Source organism: Oncorhynchus gorbuscha, linkage group LG04, assembly GCF_021184085.1.
Source record: "Oncorhynchus gorbuscha isolate QuinsamMale2020 ecotype Even-year linkage group LG04, OgorEven_v1.0, whole genome shotgun sequence".
Classification (NCBI taxonomy): domain Eukaryota; kingdom Metazoa; phylum Chordata; class Actinopteri; order Salmoniformes; family Salmonidae; genus Oncorhynchus; species Oncorhynchus gorbuscha.
Genome location: NC_060176.1, coordinates 65,893,079 through 65,907,502, shown reverse-complemented (window position 1 = coordinate 65,907,502; position 14,424 = coordinate 65,893,079). Strand labels below are relative to the sequence as shown.

At 38.2% G+C, this 14,424-nt stretch overlaps 1 protein-coding gene across 1 annotated transcript; it reads right to left on the bottom strand.

The window, feature by feature from the left end:
* Positions 1-494: 494 nt before the first annotated feature.
* LOC124033385 (melanin-concentrating hormone receptor 2-like) lies at positions 495-13,749 on the bottom strand. Its single transcript, XM_046345412.1, has 2 exons — positions 13,337-13,749; positions 495-1,463 (listed from the first exon to the last, which is right to left on the bottom strand). Exons 1-2 carry the CDS (start codon positions 13,747-13,749, stop codon positions 821-823), a joined length of 1,056 nt encoding a protein of 351 aa, XP_046201368.1. The 3' UTR covers positions 495-820.
* Positions 13,750-14,424: the final 675 nt, after the last annotated feature.

Below are 14,424 nucleotides of genomic sequence, written 5' to 3'. Positions count from 1 at the left end.
AGAACTTTTTTTTTCGGTATTTGATTGCATATGACCTGCCCATTCCACTCCCCCACATTGCTATACTACAGTAGATATATATGCCATTTAGCAGACGCTTTTATCCAAAGCGACTTACAGTCATGTGTGCATACATTCTACGTATGGGTGGTCCCGGGGATCAAACCCACTACCCTGGCGCTACAAGCGCCATGCTCTACCAACTGAGCTACAGAAGGACCACCAGTATTCACGACAGTATTCACTGTCGTGTTTTTGCAGATTTACTACAGTGAAGTAAGCAGAGAGAGAGAGAGAGAGAGAGAGAGAGAGAGAGAGAGAGAGAGGGAGCGAGAGAGAAAGAGAGAGCAAGAACGAGCGAGAGAAAGAGAGAGTGAGAGAGAGAGAGCGAGAGAGCGAGAGAGAGAGAGAGAGAGAGAGAGAGAGAGATTATTTGAATGTGGTTAAAGCATGTATGAGAGAGAAAGAGATACACAGTCCTTTTGATACTTCCATTCTGAACAATCTCAGTCCATTCTCAGAGTAGCTCGGCTTACACAACGATTCAGTAAACACTTGGCTACCACAGGATCAATGATTCTTAGTGATGATGAAGCAGGTACAGTCAGTTGGGTAATCCATCCACTAACACACAGTACCACTTCTGTTCCCTGGAAAGATAGCAGTGTAGTTCAACTACTGTAACTTCAGTAATTCATAAAATGCTCAAGTTCGTCAAAGATGGCAGAACGAAAACAGTTGACTTTCGGTAGTCTTATTGGGACGAACAAATGTCCTACCCATTCACACATACAGTATGCGAGTGGCAATGCCTCTATTATTACATGGCTGTGCTGCGGTAGTTGGGGTCTGTGGCCACGCTGGAGCCGTCTGTCTTGACCACAGTGGTCTTGGAGGAGTTCTGCTGCGAGCTCCTCAACTCCTTCCTGTGACAGAGACGCTCGCGATAGTTCTGAGCGAAGATGAGCAGCATCAGAGGGTTGATGCAGCTGTGGGAGTAACTCAGACAGATCGTGATGTTGTAGACATACACGAAGGTGTTGGTTGGCCTGTTGTTGCTCAAGTTAATCACCTGGATCACGTGATATGGGCTCCAGCACACCAGGAAGAGAGCAATGACCATCACCACGGTCTTGGTGGCGCGCTTCGCCCAGACAGTCTGTTTACGCTTGACTCTGCGGATGGATCTGAAGACGTGGTAGAGGGTGAGGGAGTAGAAGGTGGAGATGATGATGAGAGGGAAGATGAAGCCCAGGATGGACTGGTAGAGAGTGTACCAGTACATGTCCTCAGGCCCGTCCAGGAACATCATGCATATCTCCAAGTCGCGCTTCCTAACCACCATGGCGTAGATCATGACGGGCACGGTGAGGAGGAAGCTGCCGACCCACACCAGGATGTTGATGATGATGGTCCACTGGATGGTCCGCTTCTCTGAGGTGGGGTGGACGATGGCAACGTATCTGGGGTTAGAAACAAAGAGAAACATCAGTTAGAGACAAGGGGTTAGAGGTCAGGGGTTAGGTTATGTACCTGGGCTGTGCCCTAATTCCACATCATTCCCTATATAGTGCACTACTTTTGACCACAGCCCATTCCTTACACAGTGGTTCCAAACGTCTTCCATTTATTAAGAATGATGGAGGCCTCTGTTTTCTTCAGGACCTTCAATGCTGCAGACATTTTGTTTTTGTACCGATCTGTGCCTCGACAGAATCCTGTTCTCGGAGCTCAATTCCTTTGACCTCGTGGCTTGGTTTTTGCTCTGGCATTCACTGTGAACTCTGGGACCTTAAATAGACAGTTGTGTGCCTTTCCAAATCATGTCCAAACTATTGAATTTACCACAGGTAAATCAAGTTGTAGAAACATCTCAAAGATGATCAATGGAAACAGGATGCAACTGAGTGCAATTTCGAGTCTCATAGCAAAGGGTCTGAATAGTTATTTAAATAAGGTATTTATGTTTTTTTGTTTGTTATACATTTGCAAAAATAAAATAAAAAAACAACGTATTTTCACTTTGTCATAATGGGCTATTGTGTGTAGATTGATGAGGACTTTTTTTTTTTTTTTTTTTTTTTTAGAATAAGCCTGTAACGTAACAAAATGTGGAAAAAGGGATTGGGGTCTGAATACTTAGTAGTACAGTGCACTACTGTTCACCACTACTGCACTACTGTTCACCAGGGCCCATACCAGGTCAAACGTAGGGCACTATATAGGGCATAGGGTGGCATTTGCTGGAAACATAACGATATCTCTACAGGGATCATTCAGCAGACTCCATTGTGAAGCTGTTGTGTTGTTTCAATAACACCCATTACTTTACCCCAGGCCAGTCTAGTCCAGACAAAAGCATGTGAATGCACAGACATACCCCCCCCCCAAAAAAAAACATAACTAAGTCGTATTTGTCTACTGGTATTTGTCAGTAAAGCAAACAGTAATTTATTGACCTGGGAGAAAAAAAGAAATACTCTGTTTGAATGTCGCCTATTCATATGGTCTATTGTAACATTTGTGAGAGCAGTCAGACTCTAATCATGATGTGACATTAAATAAATCTAATAATGTCATGTGTGGATCAGTTGGTAAGATCATGGAGGCGTCATAAAAACATGCTTATTCCCTCTATACAGTAGTTCACTACTTTGGACAAGAGATCATAAGGCTCCGGTCAAAAGCAGTGCACTGCAAAGGGAATAGGGTGCCATATGGAACACTGGCATATGCCCAAAGTCATGGGTTCAATTCCTTCAAGGATCACATACACATACTAAGAAATGAATTCCTTCACTGTACTGTACGTCGCTATGGATAAAAACATCTGCTGTACACTATTCATGTACGGTATAGTATTCATGTACGGTATAGTATTCATGTACTGTATAGTATTCATGTATGCATGTAATGTATAGTATTCATGTATGCATGTACTGTATAGTATTCATGTACTGTATAGTATTCATGTACTGTATAGTATTCATGTACTGTATAGTATTTATGTAATGTATAGTTTTCATGTATTGTATAATATTCATGTACTGTATAGTATTCATGTACTGTATAGTATTTATGTACTGTATAGTATTAATGTACTGTATAGTATTCATGTATGCATGTACTGTATAGTATTCATGTATGCATGTACTGTATAGTATTCATGTATGCATGTACTGTATAGTATTCATGTACTGTATAGTATTCATGTACTGTATAGTATTCATGTATGCATGTACTGTATAGTATTCATGTACTGTATAGTATTCATGTACTGTATAATATTCATGTACTGTATAGTATTCATGTATGCATGTACTGTATAGTATTAATGTATTCATGTACTGTATAGTATTCATGAATTGTATAGTATTCATGTATTCATGTACTGTATAGTATTCATGTACTGTATAGTATTCATGTACTGTATAGTATTCATGTACTGTATAGTATTTATGTAATGTATAGTTTTCATGTATTGTATAATATTCATGTACTGTATAGTATTCATGTACTGTATAGTATTTATGTACTGTATAGTATTAATGTACTGTATAGTATTCATGTATGCATGTACTGTATAGTATTCATGTATGCATGTACTGTATAGTATTCATGTATGCATGTACTGTATAGTATTCATGTACTGCATAGTATTCATGTACTGTATAGTATTCATGTATGCATGTACTGTATAGTATTCATGTACTGTATAGTATTCATGTACGGTATAATATTCATGTACTGTATAGTATTCATGTATGCATGTACTGTATAGTATTAATGTATTCATGTACTGTATAGTATTCATGTATTGTATAGTATTCATGTATTCATGTACTGTATAGTATTCATGTATTTATGTACTGTATAGTATTCATGTACTGTATAGTATACATGTGTTCATGTACTGTATAGTATTCATGTACTGTATAGTATTCAGGTATTCATGTACTGTATATTATTAATTTATTCATGTCCTGTATAGCATTCATGTACTGTATAGTATTTATGTAATGTATAGTTTTCATGTATTCATGTACTCTATATTATTAATGTATTCATGTACTGTATAGTATTCATGTACTGTATAGTATTCATGTGCTGTATAGTTTTCATGTACTGTATAGCATTCATGTACTCTATATTATTAATGTATTCATGTACTGTATAGTATTCATGTACTGTATAGTATTCAGGTACTGTATAGTTTTCATGTGCTGTATAGTTTTCATGTACTGTATAGCATTCATGTACTCTATATTATTAATGTATTCATGTACTGCTTAGTTTTCATGTACTGTATAGTATTCATGTACTGTATAGTATTCATGTATGCATGTAATGTATAGTATTCATGTATGCATGTACTGTATAGTATTCATGTACTGTATAGTATTCATGTACTGTATAGTATTTATGTAATGTATAGTTTTCATGTATTGTATAATATTCATGTACTGTATAGTATTCATGTACTGTATAGTATTTATGTACTGTATAGTATTAATGTACTGTATAGTATTCATGTATGCATGTACTGTATAGTATTCATGTATGCATGTACTGTATAGTATTCATGTATGCATGTACTGTATAGTATTCATGTACTGTATAGTATTCATGTGCTGTATAGTATTCATGTATGCATGTACTGTATAGTATTCATGTACTGTATAGTATTCATGTACGGTATAATATTCATGTACTGTATAGTATTCATGTATGCATGTACTGTATAGTATTAATGTATTCATGTACTGTATAGTATTCATGTATTGTATAGTATTCATGTATTCATGTACTGTATAGTATTCATGTATTTATGTACTGTATAGTATTCATGTACTGTATAGTATACATGTGTTCATGTACTGTATAGTATTCATGTACTGTATAGTATTCATGTATTCATGTACTGTATATTATTAATTTATTCATGTCCTGTATAGCATTCATGTACTGTATAGTATTTATGTAATGTATAGTTTTCATGTATTCATGTACTCTATATTATTAATGTATTCATGTACTGTATAGTATTCATGTACTGTATAGTATTCATGTGCTGTATAGTTTTCATGTACTGTATAGCATTCATGTACTCTATATTATTAATGTATTCATGTACTGTATAGTATTCATGTACTGTATAGTATTCAGGTACTGTATAGTTTTCATGTGCTGTATAGTTTTCATGTACTGTATAGCATTCATGTACTCTATATTATTAATGTATTCATGTACTGCTTAGTTTTCATGTACTGTATAGTATTCATGTACTCTATATTATTAATGTATTCATGTACTGTATAGTTTTCATGTACTGTATAGTTTTCATCTACTGTATAGTATTCATGTACTCTATATTATTAATGTATTAATGTACTGTATAGCAGTCATGTACTGTATAGTTTTCATGTACTGTATATCATTCATGTACTGTGTAGTATTCATGTATTGTATAGTTTTCATGTACTGTATAGTATTCATGTACTCTATATTATGAATGTATTCATGTACTGTATAGTATTCATGTACTCTATATTATGAATGTATTCATGTACTGTATAGTATTCATGTACTGTACTGTATAGTATACATGTACTGTATAGTTTTCATGTTTTCCAATTACTTTCTGTCTTTTTGGGATGAATTGAGCTGGGAGCTGAAAAAAGTCACGTATACAGTGTAATGAATAAGTAAATAAAGTTAGACTGATGACTGGCGTACTGCTTGATGTTCAACATGAAATGAATCACTTGTACATACCAATTAGCACCCTATTCCCTGTGTAGTGCACTACTTTTCACCAGAGCCCTATGAGCCCTTGTCAAAAAGTAGTGCACTACGTAGGAAAAAGTAATGTATTTGGGATACAATAAATCCTAAAATAAACGATCAGAGAAGCTGTTTACTGCTGATGTTAATCAAAGTAAAGTCTATAGCCACCTGCTGTACTATGCTGTACTTAACGACCCTGTGTCACATATGTCAATTAAATAATGAAAATAATCCTACAGCCATGTCACATCGGATAATTAAAAAGGATTAATTTACATTTACTCTGCGCTGGTTATGTCTTTCATGATACGACTGAATACATCCAAGGCAGGCCAAGGGATGGAGATATTACTGTAGAGATGTCTTAATTACCATGGAGATATTACTGTAGAGATGTCTTCATTACCAAGGAGATATTACTGTAGAGATGTCTACATATGACAATAGATATATTACTGTAGAGATGACTTCATTACCAAGGAGATATTACTGTAGAGATGTCTACATATGACAATAGATATATTACTGTAGAGATGACTTCATTACCGAGGAGATATTACTGTAGAGATATCTTAATTACCATGGAGATATTACTGTAGAGATGTCTACATATGACAATAGATATATTACTGTAGAGATGTCTTCATTACCATAGAGATATTACTGTAGAGATGACTTCATTACTATAGAGATATTACTGTAGAGATGTCTTCATGACCAAGGAGATATTACTGTAGATATGTCTTCATTACCAAGGAGATATTACCGTAGAGATGTCTTCATTACCAAGGAGATATTACTGTAGAGATGTCTTCATTACCATAGAGATATTACTGTAGAGATGTCTTCATTACTAAGGAGATATTACTGTAGAGATGACTTCATTACTATAGAGATATTACTGTAGAGATGTCTTCATGACCAAGGAGATATTACTGTAGATATGTCTTCATTACCAAGGAGATATTACCGTAGAGATGTCTTCATTACCAAGGAGATATTACTGTAGAGATGTCTTCATTACCATAGAGATATTACTGTAGAGATGTCTTCATTACTAAGGAGATAATTACTGTAGAGATGTCTTCATTACCATGGAGATATTACTGTAGAGATGTCTTCATTACCAAGGAGATATTACTGTAGAGATGTCTTCATTACCATAGAGATATTACTGTAGAATGTCTTCATTACTAAGGAGATATTACTGTAGAGATGTCTTCATTACCATAGAGATATTACTGTAGAGATGTCTTCATTCCCAAGGAGATATTACTGTAGAGATGTCTTCATTACCATGGAGATATTACTGTAGAGATGTCTACATATGACAATAGATATATTACTGTAGAGATGTCTTCATTACCATAGAGATATTACTGTAGAGATGTCTTCATGACCAAGGAGATATTACTGTAGAGATGTCTTCATTACCAAGGAGATATTACTGTAGAGATGTCTTCATTACCAAGGAGATATTACTGTAGAGATGTCTTCATTACCATAGAGATATTACTGTAGAGATGTCTTCATTACTAAGGAGATATTACTGTAGAGATGTCTTCATTACCATAGAGATATTACTGTAGAGATGTCTTCATTCCCAAGGAGATATTACTGTAGAGATGTCTTCATTATCATGGAGATATTACTGTAGAGATGTCTACATATGACAATAGATATATTACTGTAGAGATGACTTCATTACCATAGAGATATTACTGTAGAGATGTCTTCATTACCATAGAGATATTACTGTAGAGATATCTTCATTACCATGGAGATATTACTGTAGAGATGTCTACATATGACAATAGATATATTACTGTAGAGATGTCTTCATTACCATAGAGATATTACTGTAGAGATGTCTTCATTACCAAGGAGATATTACTGTAGAGATGTCTTCATTACCAAGGAGATATTACTGTAGAGATGTCTTCATTACCAAGGAGATATTACTGTAGAGATGTCTTCATTACCATAGAGATATTACTGTAGAGATGTCTTCATTACCAAGGAGATATTACTGTAGAGATGTCTTCATTACCATAGAGATATTACTGTAGAGATGTCTTCATTACCAAGGAGATATTACTGTAGAGATGTCTTCATTACCATAGAGATATTACTGTAGAGATGTCTTCATTATCAAGGAGATATTACTGTAGAGATGTCTTCATTACCATAGAGATATTACTGTAGAGATGTCTTCATTCCCAAGGAGATATTACATTAGAGATGTCTTCATTACCATGGAGATATTACTGTAGAGATGTCTACATATGACAATAGATATATTACTGTAGAGATGTCTTCATTACCAAGGAGATATTACATTAGAGATGTCTTCATTACCATGGAGATATTACTGTAGAGATGTCTTCATTACCAAGGAGATATTACATTAGAGATGTCTTCATTACCATGGAGATATTACTGTAGCAATGTCCTCTGTACAGGCTTCCGAGTGGCGTAGTGGTCTAAGGCACTGCATCTCAGTGCAAGAGGAGTCACTATAGTACCTGGTTCGCATCCAGGCTGTTTCATATCCGGCAGTGATTGGGAGTCCCATAGGGCTGCGCACAACAGGCCCAGCGTCGCCGGGGTAGGCCATCATTGTAAATACAAATTTGTTCATTACTGACTTTTAATTAAATAAGCCACATGAACCTGGCATAGTCATGTATTGTATAGATGTATTGACGGACAGAAAATTGTGCGTATGACCTTCCTATCAACTCAATCAAAGATTGTTACATACACAGATTAGCAGATGTTAAAGCCGGTGAATTGAAATGTCTGTGTTTCCCAATGACTAGGGAATCTGACCAGGGGAATCTGACTAGAAATTCTGAACAGGGGAATCTGACTAGGGGAATCTGACTAAGGAATCTGACTATGGGAATCTGACTAGGGGAATCTGACTAAGGAATCTGACTAGGTGAATCTGACTAGGGGAATCTGACTAGGGGAATCTGACTAGGGGAATCTGACTAAGGAATCTGACTAGGGGAATCTGACTAGGGGAATCTGACAAGGGGAATCTGACTAGGGGAATCTGACTAGGGGAATCTGACTAGGGGAATCTGACTAAGGGAATCTGACTAGGGGAATCTGACTGCCATTTCCATGTTCCAGTAAGACCCTGTCATGGCCTTTGGATCATATTTTCAATACAAACACATATTGTACTTCAAAAGGCCGACATACTTTACATACGTAAGGTGCATATATGGTGCAGCTGAATAAGTTTAGATTTGCACATTCTTTGGAAACGTGCTAGTATGTCAAACTGTGTTTGGAGACTATCTGGGAGTCCTCTTGAATGGTGGTTAAACTAGTCCTGCTGGAGGGTGGTTTAACTAATCTGTGTGTTAAACTAATCCTACTGGAGGGTGGTTTAACTAATCTGTGTGTTAAACTAATCCTGTTGGAGGGTGGTTTAACTAATCTGTGTGTTAAACTAATCCTACTGGAGGGTGGTTTAACTAATCTGTGTGTTAAACTAATCCTGCTGGAGGGTGGTTTAACTAATCTGTGTGTTAAACCAATCCCGTCCATCTGTTGGAGCCGTGAGTCTCTAAAGCTAATGAGATGTCGAGGTGTGTGTGCGTGAAAGAGAGATACAGACAGAAAGAGAGACTTTAGTGTGTGTGAAAGAGATACAGACAGAAAGAGAGAAACTGAATGTGTGTGAAAGAGCAAGACAGAGACATAACGTGTCTGTGTTCCACCAGGCACATGTTTATTTAATTTAATTTGGCAAGTCAGTTAAGAACAAATTCTTATTTACAATGACGACCTAGGAACAGTGGGTTAACTGCCTGTTTGGTGGCAGAAAGACAGATTTGTACCTTCTCAGCTCGGGGGTTTGAACTTGCAACCTTCCGGGTCCTAGTCCAACGCTCTAACCACTAGGCTACCAAGAGCATGTCTGCTAGGAAGGCTCCTCTCTATATCTCTTTCCTCTATAAACACAGATAGAAGTATCCCGCAGTCCACTCCAGGCCAGGTTGTTGTTGACCCAAAAACTGCTGTTGCTACATACATTTTGGACTATCAATGTACCAATTGATTCTTGAAAAATACAACTTCCAAAATGCCTCAGGAGCTTAGTTCAAATCTCATACTCCATCAGAGCACAAAATATAAGATTGTTTTTCTCCAATGTTTGTAAAACAATGAAAAAAAAAACACCGTAAAGTCTCAAAACATTGGGTTCTCTTCAATCTGTGTCGCTGAGGCGTTAAAGATTCCACGATAGAAATTGAAAAGTAATTTCCTATTGGGCCGAAATACGCAGCATTTACTGCGAATGCAGTCTTCACCCGTTAACGCAAGAGCATACATTTCAATCACGCATTAACCTTGAACGTTCACGATACGGATTGAATACAACCCATGGATAAAACTAGAATATTGATCTTGTAGAGACGGGTCAGTCCTCTCATCCATTTGCGCTGTCTATTAATTTGATAGTGGTTACATTTATCCATTTGCGCTCTTGAAGAAGAAATATTCAACTGCGAGTAATGTTAACTGGCGGGTGAATTGTGTGAGACAGAATATGGATCGTCGCTCCATACAACACGTTGGCCGTGTCTGAAATGGATGTATTACCTCGGTCCCAAATGAAGACGATAAACCAGTTAACCTTGAATATATGTTTTATGTACGGCTATGAGCATTCAATCTGTGACCATCCATTTCATTATTAACTCATCAATGTCTACCCTCTGGGTTATTGACATGGCAGGGTGTACATGATATTCGCAGGCTATTATACTAATTGATAGGCTGTATGCTGGCGGATCCATATCAGATCAGAAAATCACCTTTTTGTAAATGTTGTTCTAATAAACACACCGAAAACAATAACATGCATTCATTGTTATTATTATTATTATTATATTTATATTATTACATTGTATGACAGACTCCTTCAGCATGTAAAGTAAACTGTAAAGGGGTTACTGTGAATTTGACAGTAGTTTTACAGGCAGCTTGTGACAAGTCAAAATATGGTAGTTCATATTACAGTACACCTACTGTAATATAATTATGATATCAAAGCAAGTACTGTGTAATGACACACAGTACAATGCAGTGAGATACAATGCAGTAAGATACAATGCAGTAAGATACAATGCAGTGAGATACAATGCAGTAAGATACAATGCAGTAAGATACAATGCAGTACGATACAATGCAGTGAGATACAATGCAGTAAGATACAATGCAGTAAGATACACTGCAGTAAGATACAATGCAGTAAGATACAATGCAGTAAGATACAATGCAGTAAGATACAATGCAGTAAGATACAATGCAGTAAGATACAATGTAGTAAGATATAATGCAGTAAAATAGACTGTATTAAACTCCAATCTGTCTCTTATACAAATTGACGTGGAACTATAACCACAAAGGAGTTACATTGGTTACAGCATTCTCAATCAGGGGTGCAACAAATATAGCCTCTTACAAGGCATCCATCAACATAAACTCAGCAAAAAAAAGAAACGTCTTCTCACTGTCAACTGCGTTTATTTTCAGCAAACTTAACATGTGTAAATATTTGTATGAACATAACAAGATTCAACAACTGAGACATAAAGTGAACAAGTTCCACAGACACGTGACATAGTGTATCCCTGAACATAGTGTATCCCTGAATAAAGTCAAAAGTAACAATCAGTATCTGGTGTGGTCACCAGCTGCATTAAGTACTGCAGTGCATCGCTTCTTCATTGCCTGCACCAGATTTGCCAGTTCTTGCTGTGAGATGTTACCCCACTCTTCCACCAAGGCACCTGCAAGTTCCCGGACATTTCTGGGGGGAATGGCCCTAGCCCTGACCCTCCGATCCAACAGGTCCCAGACGTGCTCAATGGGATTGAGATCCGGACTCTTCACTGGTCATGGCAGAACACTGAAACTCCTTTCTTGCAGGAAATGATGATGCTGTGACACACCGCCCCAGACAGTGACTGACCCTCCACCTCCAAATCGTTCCCGCTCCAGAGTACAGGCCTCGGTGTAACGGTCACTCCTTTGACAATAAACGTGAATCAGACCATCACCCCTGGTGAGAAAAAAACGTGACTCATCAGTGAAGAGTTCTTTTGCCAGTCCTGTCTGATCCAGCGACGGTGGGTTTGTGCCCATAGGCAACGTTGTTGCCGTTGATGTCTGGTGAAGACCTGCTTTACAACAGGCCTACAAGCCATCAGTCATCAGTCTGAACACTGATGGAGGGATTGTGTGTTCCTGGTGTAACTTGGGCAGTTGTTGTTGCCATCCTGTACCTGTCCAGCAGGTGTGATGCTTGGATGTACCAATCCTGTGCAGGTGTTGTTACACGTAGTCTGCCACTGCGAGGACGATCAGCTGTCCGTCCTGTCTCCCTGTAGTGCTGTGTTGGGCGTCTCACAGTACGGACAATGCAATTTATTGCCCTGGCCACATCTGCAGTTCTCATGTCTCATTGCAGCATGCCTAAGGCACATTCACGCAGATGAGCAGTGACCCTGGGCATCTTTCTTTTGGTGTTTTTCAGAGTCAGTAGAAAGGCCTCTTTAGTGTCCTTAGTTTTCATAACTGTGACCTGAATTGCCTACCGTCTGTAAGCTGTTAGTGTCTTAATGACCGTTCCACAGATGCATGTTCATTAATTGTTCATGGTTCATTGAACAAGCATGGGAAACAGTGTTTAAATCATTGAATATCTGTGAAGTTATTTGGGTTTTTACTAATTATCTTTGAAAGACAGGGTCCTGAAAAAATAATGTTTATTTTTTTGCCAAGTTTATATTAATGAGACAGAAACAACAATACCTTGCACCCAGTAGTGGTCAAAAGGTTTTTGGCACTCCAGAGATACAGTAAAGTTGAATTACGATACCATTCGAAATATGGCAATTATTTGCCCCAGACCACAACATTTTCCCACAATGCACCATATTTTACACTATGCTACAGTAAAATGTTTTAGAGTATTTTACTGTTCATAAAAGCCAGAATTGAAGTATAATTTTCAGTTTTCTGTTACTATGTAGGCCTAAATCCCCAGATACTGATCTGCTTTGGCTGTGTTTTATCACTGAACCCTCTGACCATGGTCCCCAACTGGAGGCCTGAGTTGTTGTTGTTTTTTGACCCCCCCCCCCCCCCCAAGTTTTCTGAGCAACATTGTATTATTATTCTTTCTAGTATTATTATTATTATTTTCATTGTTGGAAAAACATTATGTAAAAACACCGGGAAAGCAGCTCCATCTGATTTTAATTTCAGAAATGTGTTCCAAAGTACTGCCGCGCATAACAGAGTGATCTTATACAAACGCTGCAAGGATTTGGAATTATTATGTTTTAGTCAAATGTGATATCTGTTTGGGTTTCTTGTGGTCAATTTGGAGTCTACACATTAATGTCTAATTATGTTCCGGCTACCGACCATTCCTCTCAAGAAAAAAAAAATCACAAAGACACCTCTCTTTGTCATGATCAAACTGACACCTGTTGAATTAGGAGAGATAGAGACTTACCTGTCAATACACAGCACCGTTACAATCCCCACCGTAGTGAACTGGTTGCTAACATCCACCACCACGACAGCTTTGCACATGAAGTTCCCGAACACCCACTGTCTGTCCCGGACCAGCTGGTGAATGTTGAAAGGCATCACCAGCAAGAAGAGCATATCTGCGACGGCCAAGTTCAGCACGTAGATGTCCGATACAATCTTTTTCTTGCATGTCGCCACTGCGTAAATCACCAAACCGTTGGCGATCACTCCTATAGTACACAGGATGCCGTATATGGACGGGAATATGTGCATAAACGTCGCCAGGTCGATGAAGCTGGGTGAGGACTGAGTCGTGTTCACACATGACGAGTTGTTGGTGAAGTTACCTATTTCTTCATAGTTACAAAATATGTCTGAGCTATTTATAATCATATTTAGACCTTCAGATATTTGCCGACCTTGGTCGTAATTGATAACGCGCGGGTCAGTATTAGGCTATAGACAAGCACTAACACTGCCAAGCCGACAAGTCATACTGTACCAGCTTCTATCCAAATTTCTAGAGGCTCAACTTGGACAACGCTTCTGGATAAACTGCAGCGCGCGTATCCTTTGGTTGACGCAATTCTTTAGATGATCCTGTAAGAAACTACAGTACAAGTAAAGAATGTGTTTCAATGAGATTCTGCTGATGGATCATTCGCACCAAACCTGGGAACAAGCTGATGCCTCTAGAATAACAAATTATTCACACAGGAAGCCGCTACCTTCCTGGACTGGACATCCCTGTGCGTCTCCGCTGCGCTCTCTCCCTACCCTGTGCGTCTCCGCTGCGCTCACTCCCTACCCTGTGCGTCTCCGCTGCGCTCACTCCCTACCCTGTGCGTCTCCGCTGCGCTCACTCCCTACCCTGTGCGTCTCCGCTGCGCTCTCTCCCTACCCTGTGCGTCTCCGCTGCGCTCTCCCCCTACCCAATAGCGCACCAGATTGTCACTGACTCCGTGAAGGATAAAACAATCCGATAGTAGTCTCCTCCCTTCAAAATATCCCGATTTATTTAACACTTGATAAAACGTAAATACATTTGAGAGAAAACTGATTGGAAGG